Source organism: Myxocyprinus asiaticus, chromosome 11 (assembly GCF_019703515.2).
Source record: "Myxocyprinus asiaticus isolate MX2 ecotype Aquarium Trade chromosome 11, UBuf_Myxa_2, whole genome shotgun sequence".
In the NCBI taxonomy this organism is placed as follows: domain Eukaryota; kingdom Metazoa; phylum Chordata; class Actinopteri; order Cypriniformes; family Catostomidae; genus Myxocyprinus; species Myxocyprinus asiaticus.
The window spans coordinates 1,744,079-1,761,396 of NC_059354.1; the positions used below are offsets into that span (position 1 = coordinate 1,744,079).

Consider the following 17,318-nt stretch of genomic DNA (forward strand, 5'->3'; position numbering starts at 1 on the left):
CAGGCACGTAGTAACTTAAACACATCAGCTACACAAACATCACAGATTAAACGTAACAGCTTCAGGAGCACTGTGACCTTCTTTGTGCCAGACTCTCTCTCTCTTCTGCTGGTGGCGATGCCGCTTATATGCCACTCTCCCCATGCTCACTGGAATTAGAAACAGGTATGAAACATAATCTAGCTCAGGTGCAAGTGCCCTTACCGTTTCCTCTCTCTCTGGACGGATGCTTGACCATGCCCCCGCTGCCACAAATATTTAAGCTCTGTAGGCCAAAATTTGTATGCTTCAAAAAGCACAAAATGGCAGCATAAGAGTAATCCATGAGACTCCAGTGGTTAAATCCATGTCTTCATAAGTTTTATGATAGGTGTGGGTGAGAAACAGATCATATTTGTCATTTTTTGCTAGACAGCAGGGGGCAATATGCAGAGAAGAAGATGAATCACCAAAAACACAAGAAGAAGAATGTGAAGGTGATCTGTTTCTCTGTTTCCATCACATCGCTTCTGAAGATACTGATTTAACGACTGGAGTCATATGGATTACTTTTATGCTGATTTATGTGATTTTATTTAGCTTTAAAATGTTGCCACCTGTTCACTTGCATTGTATGGACCTACAGAGCTGAGAAATTCTTCTAAAAATCTTCATTTGAGTTCAGCAGATGAAAGAAAGTCACACACATCTGGGGTGGCATGAGGGTGAGTAAATAATGAGAATTTTGTTTTTGGTTGAACTATCCCTTTAAGGGCTCTTTTCAGATATGGATAAATTTGTCAATAAGAGAGGTTTGGAAACAGTTCTTGTAATTATTACTGTGAAAACATGAAAATGTCCCACAAGGACATTATATATAATGCTGAAATAGAAACCAAAGCAAGATTCATTCAGTAATCTCTCAATAAATTACACATTAATAAAATTAAACCCAGTAATGTAACAACAGGAACGCCGCCCATTGTAAAGAAGTAAAAGTAAAAAGAATTCATTAGAAATTTACTTGAGTGAAAGTAAGTACCACCCACTTTTAAACCAACTCTAAAAGTATTTTTTTCCCCCAAAAATGTAGCATTATTTTTTATCTTTAACTCTGTGACGAGGAGGAGGGTGGGGCTGGGCCGTGAGTGCACACGGCCGGCCCCCAATCGGGCTAATCAGCCAAAGAGAGGGATAAGGCTGAGCCGGACGTGGCAGTTCGGGAAAGAAAGAGCCACACGCAGCTGCCGCATCCTCTCCTCGGCTGATTAGCCCAATTGGGGGCTGGCATGTGCACTCACGGCCCAGTCCCGCCCTCCTCCTCATCACAGAGTTAAAGATAAGAAATAATGCTACCTTCATGTGCTATCGAAATTATCCTGCTTCCCACTTCTGAAGTTGTAATTAGTGAAGTGGAGTACGTTGTGTTCACATGCTTTGTTGTCAGAAAAAACAGGAAACATGGACGACGCTGGGTTCATTCATACATATTTCTTGAGGAACTTTTATTTTGACACCATAATACATATCATTCAGTTAGCTTGCTGACGATAATGGAATTTTGGTCAAATACAAGCTATTTTCACAGTATAAAAATGTACTACATACATAGAATGGTTGCTGATAGACATAAATGAATATGACCAAAACGGCAAATGCTAACAATTAGCTGTATTTAGAAAAATGAACAAAATCTGTCATTCACTTCAGAAACTGTACTCTCCTCCACTATGTTGAAAGTTTAGGACTCCTCCCATCTCGGAAACTCGGATATCAAGATTATCTCAGAGTTTCCCAGTCATAATTACGACTTGAGGGGTCATTCATGTGCAAGTTCCGAGTGGGAAACTCGCCATTTATGATAATTCCGATAGCACGTGATGGCAGCATAAGTTAACATAACTTAATGAGCTATAATGTTTCACAATGTGTGGATGAGAAACAGATCATGATCACGTTCACATTCTTCTTTTGTTTTTGGTGATTCACATTCTTCTCTGCATTTCGCCCCCTGCTGGGCTGGGAGAACAACTTCTAGCAAAAAAATTACTTAAATATTGCTCTGTTTATCACCCACACCTTTCATATCACTTCTGAAGATATGGATTTAACTACTGGAGTCGTATGGATTACGTTTATGCTGCCTTTATGTGCTTTTTAGAGCATAACATTTTGGCACCGATTCACTTGCAAATATTGTGCTAAAAATCTTAATTTGTTTTCTGCAGAAGAAAGGAAGTCATACGCATCTGGGATGGTATGAGGGTGAGTAAATGATGAGAGAATGTTCATTTTTGAGTGAACTACCCCTTTCAACTGATAGGTAATCCATAATTTAATATTCCATCATTATTTCCCTACCCTGATGTTGTTCCAAACCCATGTGACCCTTTGTATTCTGTGGAACACAAAATATATTAGACAGAATGTTAGGGCCTGACAGTCTCGATCACCATTCACTTTCAATATATATATATATAAACACATTCACTGAAAGTAAATGGTGACTAAGGCTAGCATTCTGTCTAAAATCTCCTTATTGTGTTGCATGGAAGAAAGAAAGTAATATGGGTTTGGAACAACATGATGGTGAATGATGACAGAATTTCCATTAATAATAATAATAATTCTGTAATACATGTTAAATGTTTATTATGTAATGGAATATAGGGGAGTTAACGTCCATTATGTCATTTGTGAAAGTAACGAGTTACTCACTACTTGAGTACCCTTTTAATTGGATACTTTCTTACTCTTACTCAAGTAATTATTTATGTTAGCACTTTTACTTGAGTACAGTTTTTAGCTAATCTACCCACCTGACAACCGCATTCTACAACCGAATGAACTCCCGAAAACTTCAGGTAGTGACAACAGCATTTCAATTCCACGCAGTGTGTACAGAAACGAACTGAAACAACTAGTTGAGGTGATCAGCAGCGTGCCTGAGAGGTATCCATCTTCTCCTGGTGTAAATGACACAAACAGAGGTATGTGTCTTCATTCATATTTTCCAGTCTCTGTCCACTGTTTCATCAGCCCTGCGGTCTCTGGGCAACCCGTGCATTACAGTCCAGAGAAAGTGCATTCTCTTTAACAACAGCCGCAAGGTATAGAGAAATCACAGCGATCTGTCAACGGCAGCAAACATTGCCGGATATAAAACATCTCTGGTGGATAATCTCTTTGCTCAGAAATAGCTAACACAAAACAGATTAAACTGGTGGCAATCTTTGCTCACAGCGGAAGACGCTGCAGCGTTGCTATGGAAAAAGACTTTATCAACTGTCAATCATCACAACTGTGATATTCAGTCCTGTATTCTGTACACACATAGAACGAAAACTAAGAAATCACTCCCGAAACTTAGTGTGTACGTGGCGGAGTAGCATATATTGTTCATAAATAAGACCAAAAGCAATTTGACACAAAAAATAGCGTAAAAATGAATTAAATTGCATATTACTGAGTGAATGAATCTGAACCAAAACATCAAACCAACTTGCATTATTTGAGAGAAATAATGGACAAGCATACTAAAAAGTTCACACAAAATAAATGCTTCGGTTTTAAATGACAAAATAGATAGGTAGGCTATAGGCTAAAATCAAAATGTAAACAAAACGTTGGCTATTTCTGCACTTTCTGGTTGTCAAATGTTAGAGGAACATGTTCATATTTAATGACGAACTACTCTGATGAGACCTGTGTGAACTTGAGGGAAAATGACTTCATATCCACTAAAAACCCTGAGCTGCATAAAAGCCTGGCAAAAATGGCAAAACCGCCTCGGTAGGAAAGCTCAGCAAAAACCGCTTGAAGAGTGACATGTTGTTTTGCGTACACGCGCGAATACGCTGTTGTTAGTGCTCTCAGAGCGGTTCACGTTAGAGGTTCACCGGGTTTTTAAGTCAGTTTTTCAAGTAGGATTTTGTGTTCGGGTTTGTAATTTATAAAAAAAAATATACAGTCCTTCCGAACTTGTTTTGGCCACGCACTCTCACTCACATACGCGCAAACAAATGTGTTAGGGTCCATTCACACCGAACGTGTTTTTGCGCGTGTCTGCTCTGTTCACCTTCTGCCACTCTCTCGACGTTGTGTCGACGAAGTGACACTTTGGGTGGCTCCTGGGAGCCCCAGACATCTCTGATCTTTGAGAAAAGGCCAATGAGAATTGGCGAGTGGAATTTGCATGCCACTCCCCCGGACATACGGGTATAAAAACAGCTGGAATGCAACCACTCATTCAGATTTCTTCTTCGGAGCCCAGTGGTTGTGTTCATTCAAGCTGAACTACTACTGGTCCATTCATCTCTCTTGCTCTCACAAGCTGTTGGTCTTACGGCGCATTACAGCGGTGCTCCCCCTCTTGCACCGGCGTTGTGCAGAGTACATCCCTGGGTGCTTCAACAGCAAGAAAAAAAAGAGTATATTTTCTCTCTAAAAGAGAATATTTCCAACTAAAAGAGTAAAAGAGTCTTTTTCAAGATGCCTTTTCGTTTGTGTATCCTTCCTAGTTGCGGTCGCTATCTCTCCGCTTCTGATGGCCACGATCGCTGTATCTTGTGTTTGGGTGCTTCCCACGTGGAGATATCATTTGTGGATGGTTTATGTCCTCATTGCGAGAACATGACCATGGCTACGTTGCGGTCACGGCTTTCTTTCGTCAGGATGAGATATCCATTGCACCATCGGAGAGCGGGCTTGCTGTGTCTGACGTGGAAGACTCGGCTGGACTCCCACCTTCGGGTATGGTGGTCCAGTCACAGGCGGACGCGGAGCTGGCGGCCATGCTTGTCCGGGCAGCCACGAGTGTCGGGCTGGAGTGGAACCCTCCACTCCCCCCTGAACCCTCGCGGCTCGACGATTGGTTCCTGGGGCCGGAGTGCCGCTCACGGCCATGCTCCGCCCCCGTTCCTTTCTTCCCGGAAGTGCATGAGGAGCTGACATGGTCGTGGCAGGCACCTTTTACTGCCCACACCCGGTTTGCGAACTCCCCCGCTCTCACTACCCTCGACGGTGGGGCGGTGAGGGGGTACTCGGCGATTCCTCGGGTGGATCAGGCAGTCGTGGTGCACTTGTGCCCGCAGAGCACCGCCATCTGGCGGAGTCGTCCAAGGCTCCCGTCCAGGGCCTGTAGGCTCACATCATCACTGATGGCTAAAGCCTATGGCGCTGCTGGACGTGCCGCCTCTGCCCTGCATGCCATGACTCTCCTGCAGGTGCACCAAGCCAAGACACTTAAAGAACTGCATTATGGTAGTTCTGACCCGAGATTAATGCAGGAGCTGCGCTTGGTGACCAACCTCGCCCTCCGGGTGACGAAGGTCACGGCGTGGTCTCTCGGGCAGGCAATGTCCACCTTGTTGGTCCAGGAACGCCACCTTTGGCTCAACCTGGTCGAGTCAAGAGAGGCTGACAAGGTTCGATTCCTTGACACCCCCATCTCGCAGGCTGGCCTATTCGGCGATGCCGTCAGAGACTTTGCCCGGCAATTTTCGACGGTAAGGAAGCAGACGGAGGCCATACAACATATCCTGCCCCAGCGCAGCTCAAGGCCCCACACCCCGTCTGCTTGTCGCCAAGGGCGTACCCCTGCGGAGGTAACACCAGCTGTGCCGCAGCCCGCCCCAGTGGGCTGGCCCAGGCGTGGAGCCGCCCGAAGGAAACAGATGCCACCCATCTCACGGCCAACCGCCAAGAACCTGAGGAAGGCTTCGAAGCAGCCCAGGAAGTCGGGAACTCACCCTTCAGGAGCTGGTAAAGAGATCACTCCTTCCCCCAATGGAGGGTCGGGTGGAGAATCCTTATTTTCCTTTTCTCTTGATTTCGCCACACGCCCAACGGGCTACGGTACCCACTTTGTCAAGAAAAGAGCACTTCCCACACTTCCTGGGCCTTACAGTAGGTGTTCACGACCTTAGTTACCATGACCGCCGGACACCATTTTTCTCTGGCAGGTTCGGCACCCCGGAGGCAGGACTTCCGCCCCCGCGCACCCAGCTCTGGCACAAGTCTGCTCCCAATGTGATGGTTTCCACAGGTCATGAGGACGCACTTCTTCCTCCCCGTCCCAGGCCGTTCCGGGGGTAGTCACAAGGAGCCAGGTAAGTGCTTTGATGTCCTTAGGCTCGGCACGGCCACAAGTGGCACCTCAGGCTCCGCCCCTTCGCGAGGCCCCGCCCACCGGTACGTCCGACAGTTGTTCCCTTGGTCCCCCTTGCATGGAGCTTGGGGGCATGGCTCGCGCTCCCCAACCTGTCGCGTTGGCTGATCAGGACTGTCCGATTCGGCTATGTGATTCAGTTTGCCAGGCATCTGCCCAGGTTCAATGACGTCCGCTTCACTGCGGTGAAAGGCGAGAACGCCGCTGCCTTGTGTGCCGAGATGAAGAAGGGGTTTTACAGCCCCTACTTCATCATACCCAAAAAAAGCGGTGGGTTACGGCCAATCTTGGACCTGCGAGTTCTGAACCGGGCTTTGCACAGACTCCCGTTCAAGATGCTGATGCAGAAATGCATTCTAGTGAGCGTCCGGCATCAAGATTGGTTCGCGGCGGTAAACCTGAAGGACGCGTACTTCCATGTCTCGGTTTTACCTCGACACAGACCCTTCCTGCGGTTTGCTTTCAAGAGCCGGGCATACCAGTACAAGGTCCTCCCCTTCGGTTTGTCCCTGTCACCTCGCGCCTTCATGAAGGTCGCAGAGGCAGCCCTTGCCCCGCTAACGGAAGTGGGCATCCGCATTCTCAACTATCCCGATGACTGGCTGATCCTAAATCACTCGCGGGAATTGGTGCTCACACACCTCAGCCGGCTGGGGCTTTGGGTCAACTGGGAAAAGAGCAAGCTCTCCCCGGTTCAGAGCATCTCTTTTCTCGGTATGGAGTTAGACTCGGTCTCAATGACGGTGCGCCTCACAAACGAGCGCGTGCAGTCGGTGCTGAACTGTCTGAGTACATTCAGACAGAAGACGTCGGTCCCACTGAAATCTTTTCAGAGGCTCCTGGGGCATATGGCATCCTCAGCGGCTGTCACACCGCTCAGGTTGATGCATATGAGACTGCTTCAGCACTGGCTCCAGACTCAAGTCGCGAGATGGGCATGGTGCCACGGCACACACCATGTGCTCATCATGCAGGTCTGTCGCCGTCTGTTCAGCCCTTGGTCCGATCTAGCATTCCTACGGGCAGGAGTTCCCCTAGGGCAGGTCTCTAAGCATGTCGTGGTTACGACGGAGGCCTCCAAGTGTGGCTGGGGCGCCATGTGCAATGGGCACGCAGCTGCCGGCCCTTGGACTGGTCCACGACTGTGTTGGCACATCAAATGCCTCGAGTTGCTGGAAGTATTGCCCGCCCTGTGGAGGCTTTTGCCGTTGATCCAGGGCAAGCACATGTTGGTCCAGATGGACAACACGGTAATGGTTGTGTACATCAACCGCTAAGGCGGTCTACGCTCTTGTCGAATGTCGCAACTCGCCCGCCGTCTCCTCCTCTGGAGTCAGCAGCGGCTCATGTCACTGCGAGCCACTCATATCATGGCAGGTCACGCTTAGGGGAGAGTGGAGACTCCACCCTCAGGTGGTCCAGCTGATCTGGAGTCGATTTGGTCAAGCACAGGTGGACCTGTTTGCTTCCCTTGAATCCTTCCACTGCCCACTCTAGTATTCTCTGACCGAGGCTCCCCTCGGCACAGATGTGTTGGCACATAGCTGGCCCCTGGGGCTGCGCAAGTGTGTGTTTCCCCCAATGAGCCTACTTGCACAGATGTTGTGCAAGGTCAGGGAGGATGAGGAGCAGGTCATCCTAGTGGCACCTTATTGACCCACCTGGACTTGGTTCTCGGACCTCACGCTCCTCGTGACAGCCCCCCCCCCCCCCGGCGAATTCTCCTGAGGAAAAACCTTCTTTCTTAGGGACGGGGCACCATTTGGCACCCTCGGCCAGACCTCTGGTATCTCCATGTCTGGCCCTTGGACGGGAAATGGAAGACTTAAGTGGCCTACCACCGGCAGTGGTAGACATGATCACTCAGGCCAGGGCTCCCTCAACGAGGCGCCTGTATGACCTGAAGTGGCGTCTGTTCGCTAAGTGGTGTTCTTCCCGACACGAAGACCCCCAGAGATGCGCAGTCGGATCAGTGCTTTCCTTTCTGCAGGAGAGGCTGGAGGGGCGGCTGTCCCCCTTCACCTTGAAGGTGTATGTAGCCGCTATATCGGGTCATTGACGCCATCGCTATGGCATATCACGCCCAGGACGTGCGCCCACTCTACCAGGGGTGTAGCGGCCTCCTGGGCTCTGACCAACGGTGCCTCTCTTGCAGACATTTGTAGAGCAGCATGCTGGGCAACACCTAACAACTTTGCGAAGTTCTACAACCTCCGGGTTGAGCCGGTTTCGTCCCGTGTGTTTTCAGGTTCAAACAGGTAAGTCTCAGGATAGCTGGCTGGATGTACCGCTTGCACATAGTGCCTTTCCCCTCCCTTGAGGCGAAGACGTGTGCTCTTTCTCCCAGTCGCGTTCACAAAAGTGTGGACCCTGGATGTCCTTCCTCCTTAGCTCTGTGGCTGCCGAGTTTTCGGAGAAACTCGCCGTCGGCCCAGTATGTGTGCTAATTAGGCCCTGTACTGGGGTAGGTGCTCCACATACACTGGTTACCCCATTGGTAACCCCATGTGATGTATTTTCCGCAAAGTGGTTTCCCCGTTGGTAAACCGCGTCTTCCTTGGTCAGACACCCCTCTGCCCCGGGTCACTGTGTCTGTAGAAACTCCTCCCCCCTCGTGTAGGACCTACCACGGGACCCTTCTACATGACGTGCTTCCGACTAGACTCGGTAAGACCATGTGATGTATTTCCACTTGAAAGCCCCCCTCTCTGGGTGGGGTGTGGTCTCTGTGGTGTCCTCCTCTTTGGAGGGACACCCCCTGACATGGACATTATATGGTCTCCAGCTGAACGATTTAGTTCCTTTTGGGGAGAAAAAAGAAAGAAAAAAGGCCGCGGCTGGGCCGGCCGGTCCTCATTTTTTTGTGCAGTCGTTTGACGCCCTACTTGATCTTGTCGGAGCTCAAGCAGCGTCTGTTGGTGGCTCTGATGTAGGCTGGTGAGGGCTTGGAGGATCTCCGCCAACTGGGAGGACTCTACGGGACGACCTCCATCCATCTTCGACCCAAACTTCAATTCCGGGTTTCGGCACCAGTGTAAAAGAGGAGGCGAGAAGCAGCTTTCCTTGTTAAGGTGAGGATTTATTTTTCCCTCTTCGCAACCCAAATTTACAGTTTTCCTTTAAGCACTAAGTTAAACAACTATCACACACTGCTTCACAAATAAACTTTCATTACTAAAAATCTTTGCTCTGGCTTGGCTCTGTCGTGTCCAGTCTCTCTCCCCAACTAAGTGCTGTGTGGCTCTATTTATGCCGCTCTCCCCGTGCTCACTGAAATTAGAGACAGGTGTTAGACATAATTTGCTCAGGTGTAAGCGTTTTTACCGCTTTCTCTCTCTCCGGAGAGATGCTTGACCATGCCCCCGCTGCCACAAATAGCTTTATTCCATCTTAGATCCATAGCAAAGTTGAAGTCCGTCCTCTCTTTTGATGATTTGGAGAAGGTTGTGCGTGCCTTTGTGTCTTTTCATCTGGACTATTGTAATGCTTTGTATCTAGGTGTGAGTAAGGCTTCTCTCTCTCGCCTGCAGCTGGTCCAGAATTCAGCTGCTAGGCTTTTAATTGGAACCAGGAAAAGAGACCATATTACCCCAGTATTGATTTCCCTACATTGGTTACCGATCCAATACAGAATCCAGTACAAAGTGTTGCTATATGTATTTAAGGCTCTCCATGGTTTAGCACAAGAGTACATCTCTGATTTAATACGTTTAAATCAACCTTCAAGGTCTTTCCGCTCTGGTGATCAGCTGTGCCTGTCGGTTCCTCGATCTTGCCTTTAAACTCAAGGTGACAGAGCTTTTGTGGTGGCAGCCCCTAGTCTTTGGAATGAGCTTCTATTGGTCATGAAATAATCTCCGTCTTTAGTGTCTTTCCAGGGGGCCTTAAAAATTTATTTATTTTCCTTAGCTTTTTATTAATTGCATTATAAATTGTACTATGTAAATTTCATCTTGTCTTTGTCAGTTTTAAATGCTTGTTGTATTCTTAAGCTGTATGTATGTGATTTTATTTTTTGTAAATCCATGTACAGCACTTTGGTACGCAGTGTGGTTTTTGAAAGTGCTCTATAAATAAAACTGAGTTGAGTTGAGACGCTTTTATCCAAAGCGACTCACAAAAGAGGAAAACATAAGCGAATCATCTTAAGGAGACAGTGGTACGAAAAGTGCCATATTACAAACTTTCACTAGCATCAGAATAGTATTCAAAACAGATTAAAGTGCAACAACTTTTTTTTGTGACTGGTTAAGTGTTCATGGAAAAGATGTGCTTTTAGTCATTTTTCGAAGACAGAAAGTGAGTCAGCTTCACGGATGGAGTTGGGAAGGTCATTCCACCAAGGTGGTATGATGAAGCCGAAAGTCCGGGAAAGTGTTTTGGTGCCTCTTTGTGTTGGTACAACAAGGCGATGTTCCTTAGCCGACCGCAGGCTTCTAGTGGGCGTGTAGCTCTGCAGAAATGATTTTAAGTATGCTGGAGCAAACCCAGTGACTGTTCTGTATGCCAGCATCAGAGCCTTGAATTTGATATGTGCATCAACTGGCAGCCAGTAAAGAGAGACAAGGAGTGGTGTAACATGTGCTCTCTTTGGTTCATTAAAGTCCAGACGTGCTGCTGCATTCTGGATCATTTGCAGGGGTCTAATTGCACATGCAGGGAGGCCTGCAAAGAGAGTGTTATATTAGCTCGAGTCCGAGTCACGAGTCAAATTTTAATGGACTTGGAATTTTCACATACTCAGATGTGTTTTTACTTGGACTTGACTCAGACTCAAGCCTTTAGGACTCTGGATTTTTCTCAGAGTCCAGCTGAGTCCATAACATTTGTGATGCAATGACAAACAAACAAGCAAACAAATAACGTAACATAGGGTGACCATACATCCTCTTTTTCCCGGACATGTCCTCTTTTTCAGACTTGAAAAAAGAATCTGGCCGGGATTTCAAAATTACCTCTAAATGTCCAAGGCTTTGTCTTCTTAATGATGTGCTCTCTACAGTTAGTACTATCATATATTCTGTGTATTTGATACTGCACATCAGTTTTCACGCATATATGTCCTTACGTGTGATTATTCTGGCTGAGAGCATCAGTGCGCACTCTTTCAAAGTGCTTTCTCTCTCTCGCCCGCGTGCGTGCTTTATGTGTGTGTGCGAAAGAGATCCCCACACGTCCTCTGCCACTCTCATCCAGAAACATCAATAACGTAAGTACACTTTTAAAAGTACGTTCCCCAACTCTGCAAATTATTAAATAGAACAAATGTTTTATCAGACTCAAGTTATTACGCAATGCCATTTCTAACTGAAAATGTTGACTATATCGAGACAAAAACAAATATGCTATGTATTAGGGATATTTAAACTAATATGACGGATGAAACAGACCATGGAAATTGTACAACTCAGTCGGTTACATATTTGTAGTGCACAGGGGTGTAAAGTAACGAATTACAAATACTCACGTTACTGTAATTAAGTAGTTTTTCCCAGGAATTTTACTTTTTAAGTAGTTTAAAAAATGTATACTTTTACTTGAATACATTTTAAGTGCTGTAACTGTACTTTTAATGCACTATTTTCCCACCGTCTGTGTTCGCCACTTCCCTGTCCTGATTTTATTTTTATCTATCAACATGATTGGCTAAGGAGAGTCTCGTGACTCCTGTCAAATCAAATCACACATAAAAAACTTGAATGGCAGCTGTATAGATCGGGCTCCAACTGTTATTGATGTGGAGGATGCCTCAAACACAGTTCAACACCTGAACATCACGGCCGCACCTGAAAGGGCTTTTTACATTGAAAATGGTCAATTGCTTGATCGTGTCATGTGAGTTTGACTTGCTCAAGCCAGATATCAGCTTTAATCCTGCCTCTAATTTTAAGAAACACATAGAGGTAAATTTTATATTTCTGCTTACTAGATTCTGTGTGTCTATAACTTAGCCTGTAATTTAGCTATCTATCACTGAGATTATTGGGTTGATGTGAGAGATTAAGGCAATGTTATCAATAGGGCTGGGCGATAAAACAATCTAGATGTTTATCTGAAAAAAAAAGAGAGATGTCTTCGATATGGATGATACATTTTGAGTAATTTTCTATACTTAGCCTATGTTCTACATCTAGACCAGGGGTGTTCATTATATCAGTCGTGATAGCAAGACAACCACTGGTTGGTTAATCTAGATAAAATATAAAAGATTGACTTTTTATTTCCTGACGTCTGTAGCTGCGTGCTGTTTGATTGACAGGCGGCTGTTTGTGCGCTAATGTGGGTACGTGACTAAATGATCAAATACACTTTATAATTCTGCCAATGCCCGTCTTGATGAGGCATTAATATAAATGCAGACGGTTCGGTCTAAAGTGAACAAAAAGTGTATTTGTATCAAAATGTTGGACTTGAAGTGTACATGTAACCGAATTGAGCACTGTCTAGTAGGCTATGTCATATAAAGGCTATTAATTAAACAACAATAACAAGGAAATGAGAAAACCACTCACTACTTTTGGCTGAATAACTTGAGTAGCTTTAAAAGTATTAATGTAATAGAATAAAACAGTGACATTGTTAATAATAATATTTTTTAAATAAACCGACCCCTGATGTAAAGAGTGTGTTAATTTGTATAATAAATTAACAGGAAAGTAGAGATGATAAAATAATGTGTAATTATGCTTCGCCTTTATCAAGTTTTTTCTAATGCCTGATAGAAAAGGATCAACCTTTGTAGAGTAATACTTCAGGCAGAACATTCCATCAGTCACGAACTTCAGAAAATGAAGGCTGAAAAGATACAAGCACTAAATCAATATGGAACATTGTATCTCAAAAGGATGACAATGTGGCCCCTCATGTGCTACTTAAAGAAATAGTTCACTCAAAAATGAAAATTCTCTTATCATTTACTCACCCTCATGCCATCCCAGATGTGTATGACTTTCTTTCTTCTGCAGAACACAAATTAAGATTTTCAGAAGAATATTTCAGCTCTGTAGGTCCATACAATACAAGTGAATGGATGCCAAAATTTTGACACTCCAAAAAGCACATAAAGGCAGCATAAAAGTAATCCATATGACTCCAGTGGTTAAATCCATGACTTCAGAAGTGATATGATAGGTGTGGTTGAGAAAAAGATCAATATTTAAGTCCATTTTTGCTAGAAATTCTTCTCCCTGCCCAGTAGATGGCGATATACATGAAGAATATGAATCACCAAAAACAAAAGAAGAAGAAAGTGAAAGTTAAAGTGGAGATTAACTGAGCAGGGAGGAGAATTTATAGTAAAAATTGACTTAAATATTGATCTGTTTCTCACCCAACCTATCATATCTCTTCTGAAGACATGGATTTAACCACTGGAGTCACATAGATTAGGCTACTTTTATGCTGACTTATGTGTTTTTTGAAGCTTCAAAATTTTGGCACCCATTCACTTGCATTGTAGGGACCAAAAGAGCTGAGATATTCTTCTAAAAATCTTAATTTGTGTTCTGCTGAAGAAAGTGATACACATCCGGGATGGCATAAGGGTGAGTAAATGATGAGAGAATTTTCATTTTAGCGTGAATTGTTGCTTTAAAGCCCGATGTGGCCCCTGTACCAAACAACTGCTCTACCGGACATGACACGCCAAGTGACCCTGCTTTTTTGGTGTTTTTTTTTTTGCATTCCTTGCATTGTTTTGAACATGTTTTATGTGCAACAGTAACTCTCTCAGTCGGCATTAAGGGAAATTTAGACCCTACACATAAACTGATTTTAATGTAATTGTTTCATACATTATGATTTTGAAAATAACTTTTTCATCTTTTCATTTCTGTAATCATGTCGCACTTTTAATTATTTTTTTAAATCAGATTCATGTAGTGTTTACAGTATCATAGATAAGTGATGTATTTTAAAAGTTGTCAATCACAAACACCTATAAAATACCTATATTTTTTATTCTTTCTGGCAAACAGCCATAAAAGGGAATGTAAATTATGGTTTGTGTGCTACATTTTTAAATTGCAGCATCAAGTTTTTATCATAAAGGGGCATAGATTTCGCAGCTCAGTACTCAATACTCACTACTCATGAGTACTTTCAAATGAGCTACTCTTGTACTCTTACTTGAGTAGTTTTTAGGACAGGTACTTTTACTCTACTCAAACTAAATTTTTAAAGAAGTAACAGTACTTTTACTTGAGTATTATTTTTCAGTACTCTTTCCACCCCTGGTAGTGCAACCTCTGTGTGTTACCTGTAAAGCTGGCACTTGCATTTCAATGGATGCACTGTCGTGGAGTCCTCGCCGCTGCCATCCGCCAGGGGAGTAGCCGCGGTCATCTGCCTGGGGACAAAGGGGTTGCTGCCGGCCAACGAGAGCCGGAGGAACTGCTGCTGTCCACCGAAGAAGGGGAGGAGCAGTTCTGTCTGGCAGGGGCTGGAGGGCCCGCTGCTGTCCGCTGGGGGATGAGTGAGCTGGCGTCCGCCAGAGGGTGGAGGAGTGGTTGAGGACCGGGCGACAGCGCGTCCGAGAGCCGGCGAGCAAGTTCTTCTCTCTCTCTCCTCTCTCTCTCTGTGTGTCTCCACTCGCCCTTTCCCTCTCTCCACGCCTCCCCTCATCTCTCCCCCAGGTTCACAGGAGGCGGGGTGGATCACCGGCTGACAGATCAGCCGGAAGGGCAGCGTCTCCCCTCCAGGTGGGGGGGGGGAGTAAGTCAGTCCGGTGGCGCCCCAGCCTGAATCGGGCAGGGGAGGAGTGTGACGAGGAGGAGGGCATGGCCGGGCAGCGCTGAATCAGCTGATCATCGGGAGAGCGAGATAAAGGGGAGCCGGAGGCACCAGTTTGAGAGAGAAAGATGCACATGGTGCATGTGTGTTTGTGTCCTTATGTTTTATGTTGTGTTCATTTATATCATTAAAATTTATGTTGACTGTTCAGCCGGTTCCTGCCTCCTCCTTGCCCATACTACTGTTACAATGTGTTTTTGAGACCTGAAGTTATTTTTAATTTGACACAGTGTCTAAAAATGTGCCGGGCCTGCGTGAGACACTGAAGAAATAGCGAGATGTGGTGCAGCAGGTATGGACGAACGTCCAGTGCGTGTTTACAAAGGAAAACAATGAAAAAACAGAGCGGATGCATGAAAAAACATGTTCGATGTGAACGGCCCCTAACATATCCTTTCTAGAGTTCAGAAGGACTGTATATTTTTTCAGAAATTACAAACCCAAACACAAAATCCTACTTGAAAAACTGACTTAAAAACCCAGTGGACCTCTGAGAGCACTGACAACAGCACGTGTACCCAAAACAACATATCACCCTTCAAGCGGTTTTTGCTGAGCTTCCCAACTGGGGCAGGGGGCCCCCCGATGTGCGGGGCCCCACGCAATTGTGTGGTTTGCGTGGTGGTTATAACCTCTACTGGGCACGAGTGCACATCGCCAAGACAGTAAGGCAATATACACTCATGCCAACCGACAGACAAGATGAGAGAATGCGTAGCAATACCAAACAAAGCAATGCCACGCATTCCCACACTAGACAAAGCCTGAGCGTACATCGCGAGGCAAACACCACACGATGCACGCAACAGGCGACAAAATGAGACAGGACACCTCTGCGAGAGTTCGGCCACACACAAACCCGACATTTCAGACCGAAATGACCGAACCTCAGCACAATGTGAAGACAGCTTGCGACCTGGGCGTGCAGCGCAACGTGAAGCGCACCGTGTTCGCGAGAGTCAGACATAAACTATTGACGTGAGTGCATGATGCCAAGATGGCAAAGCGCAATGCACTTACATCCATAACAGACAGAACATGGAGCATGAGTGTCTGGATCACAACACAGACTGAAACTGAACCAGACAGGGAAGTTAGGATCCAGACACCATGCTCCGGACATGAAACACAAGACAGACCGAAGAACGCATGGCAGGGAAATCAAAACAAAAGCCATGCGCTCACACAGTGACAGACAACTAAACACAAGACAGACATAGGACGATGATGTCAGGGTCCTGGCACACAAAAACCCAGATTGACAGAGTGACAGGACCGTGACACTGTGTACGTCCTTTTTGGACCTTCTGAGTTCTGGTCACCATTCACTTGTATTGTGAGGACCAAATCTTTGTTTGTGTTAAGCAGAAGAAAGTAATTCACACATCGGGGATGGCATGAGGGTGAGTAAATGATGAGAGAATTTTCATTTTCATTTAAATTAAAAATTTTCAGTGAACTTTACCTTTAAATTGCCATGTCTCCACCACCAACTTTAGCTTTTGTTTGATATCACTCTGATATTTCTGCCTTGGATAGATCATTGTTCTGACTTTCTCTTGTATATTCTTTTGACCTGCAATTGCTCTAGTTTTTGATTTTTGGATGCTCCATTGGATGTTCATTGAGGTCTTTTCTTACTCTTTAGTGGCAAGACCCTGACATCCTTGTACTTTGTTGTTATTTGTACTTTCTCTTTTTATTTTGTCTCTCCCTGTGTTTTTCTGCCCTGCCTGTTTCTGTTTTCTGTCTTGTACCTTGGCCTCACCCCTTGTTTCCCTAATAATCTGTTCATCTGTTCTTTTTGTTTCCTGGTTCTATTTTTGCCCTCTCATTGGCAGTTTTGGTTTGATGTCTGTTTGTTTTTGTCAGTGCGTTTTTGTGTTTTGTTTTTCACCCAGTTTGTTTTTCTTTATTTTATTTTATTTATTTTTTTAATAAAGAAATTTCTTGTTTTACTCTGTCTGAGCTTGGGTTCTTCATGCAAACCCTGACAGTAACACCATCTTCTGCCTCTGCAGTGACTATTTTTAAGATCCATGTGCATTTTTCTAGAAATGAGCTGATGTACCATACTCTACAACAAATATTCCAATAAAGCTGCTCTCACCTGTCCATTTTGGTCAGGAATCTTGGAGCAGGTGTTCAGGTCATGGAAGGTGCTCTCAGAAGCCATGTTCAGGTAGTATATTAGGCGAGAGGGGTATGTGAGTGTGTGTTCTGACTCCTGCAGCCCGCTGGTGTTGTGCATCTGTCCGGCTACAGTATCATTCTGCTGTACCAGTCATGGCATGCCTCCCTGGGGAGCTCAGACTGCAACACTGAAAACACACATGTACAGACACATCAAAGTACAGTGTCAGCATTTGTTGAACACTTA

General features: G+C 45.3%; 1 protein-coding gene across 1 annotated transcript in view; it reads right to left on the reverse strand.

Annotated features, from left to right (window-relative positions):
- The window catches only part of casp10 (caspase 10, apoptosis-related cysteine peptidase), a 55,280-nt gene extending 38,209 nt beyond the window's left edge, over positions 1-17,071 (reverse strand). The window contains 1 exon segment of the mRNA XM_051710491.1: positions 17,049-17,071. Within this exon segment, the coding sequence (XP_051566451.1) occupies positions 17,049-17,056 (8 nt within the window). The 5' untranslated portion in view covers positions 17,057-17,071.
- Positions 17,072-17,318: the final 247 nt, after the last annotated feature.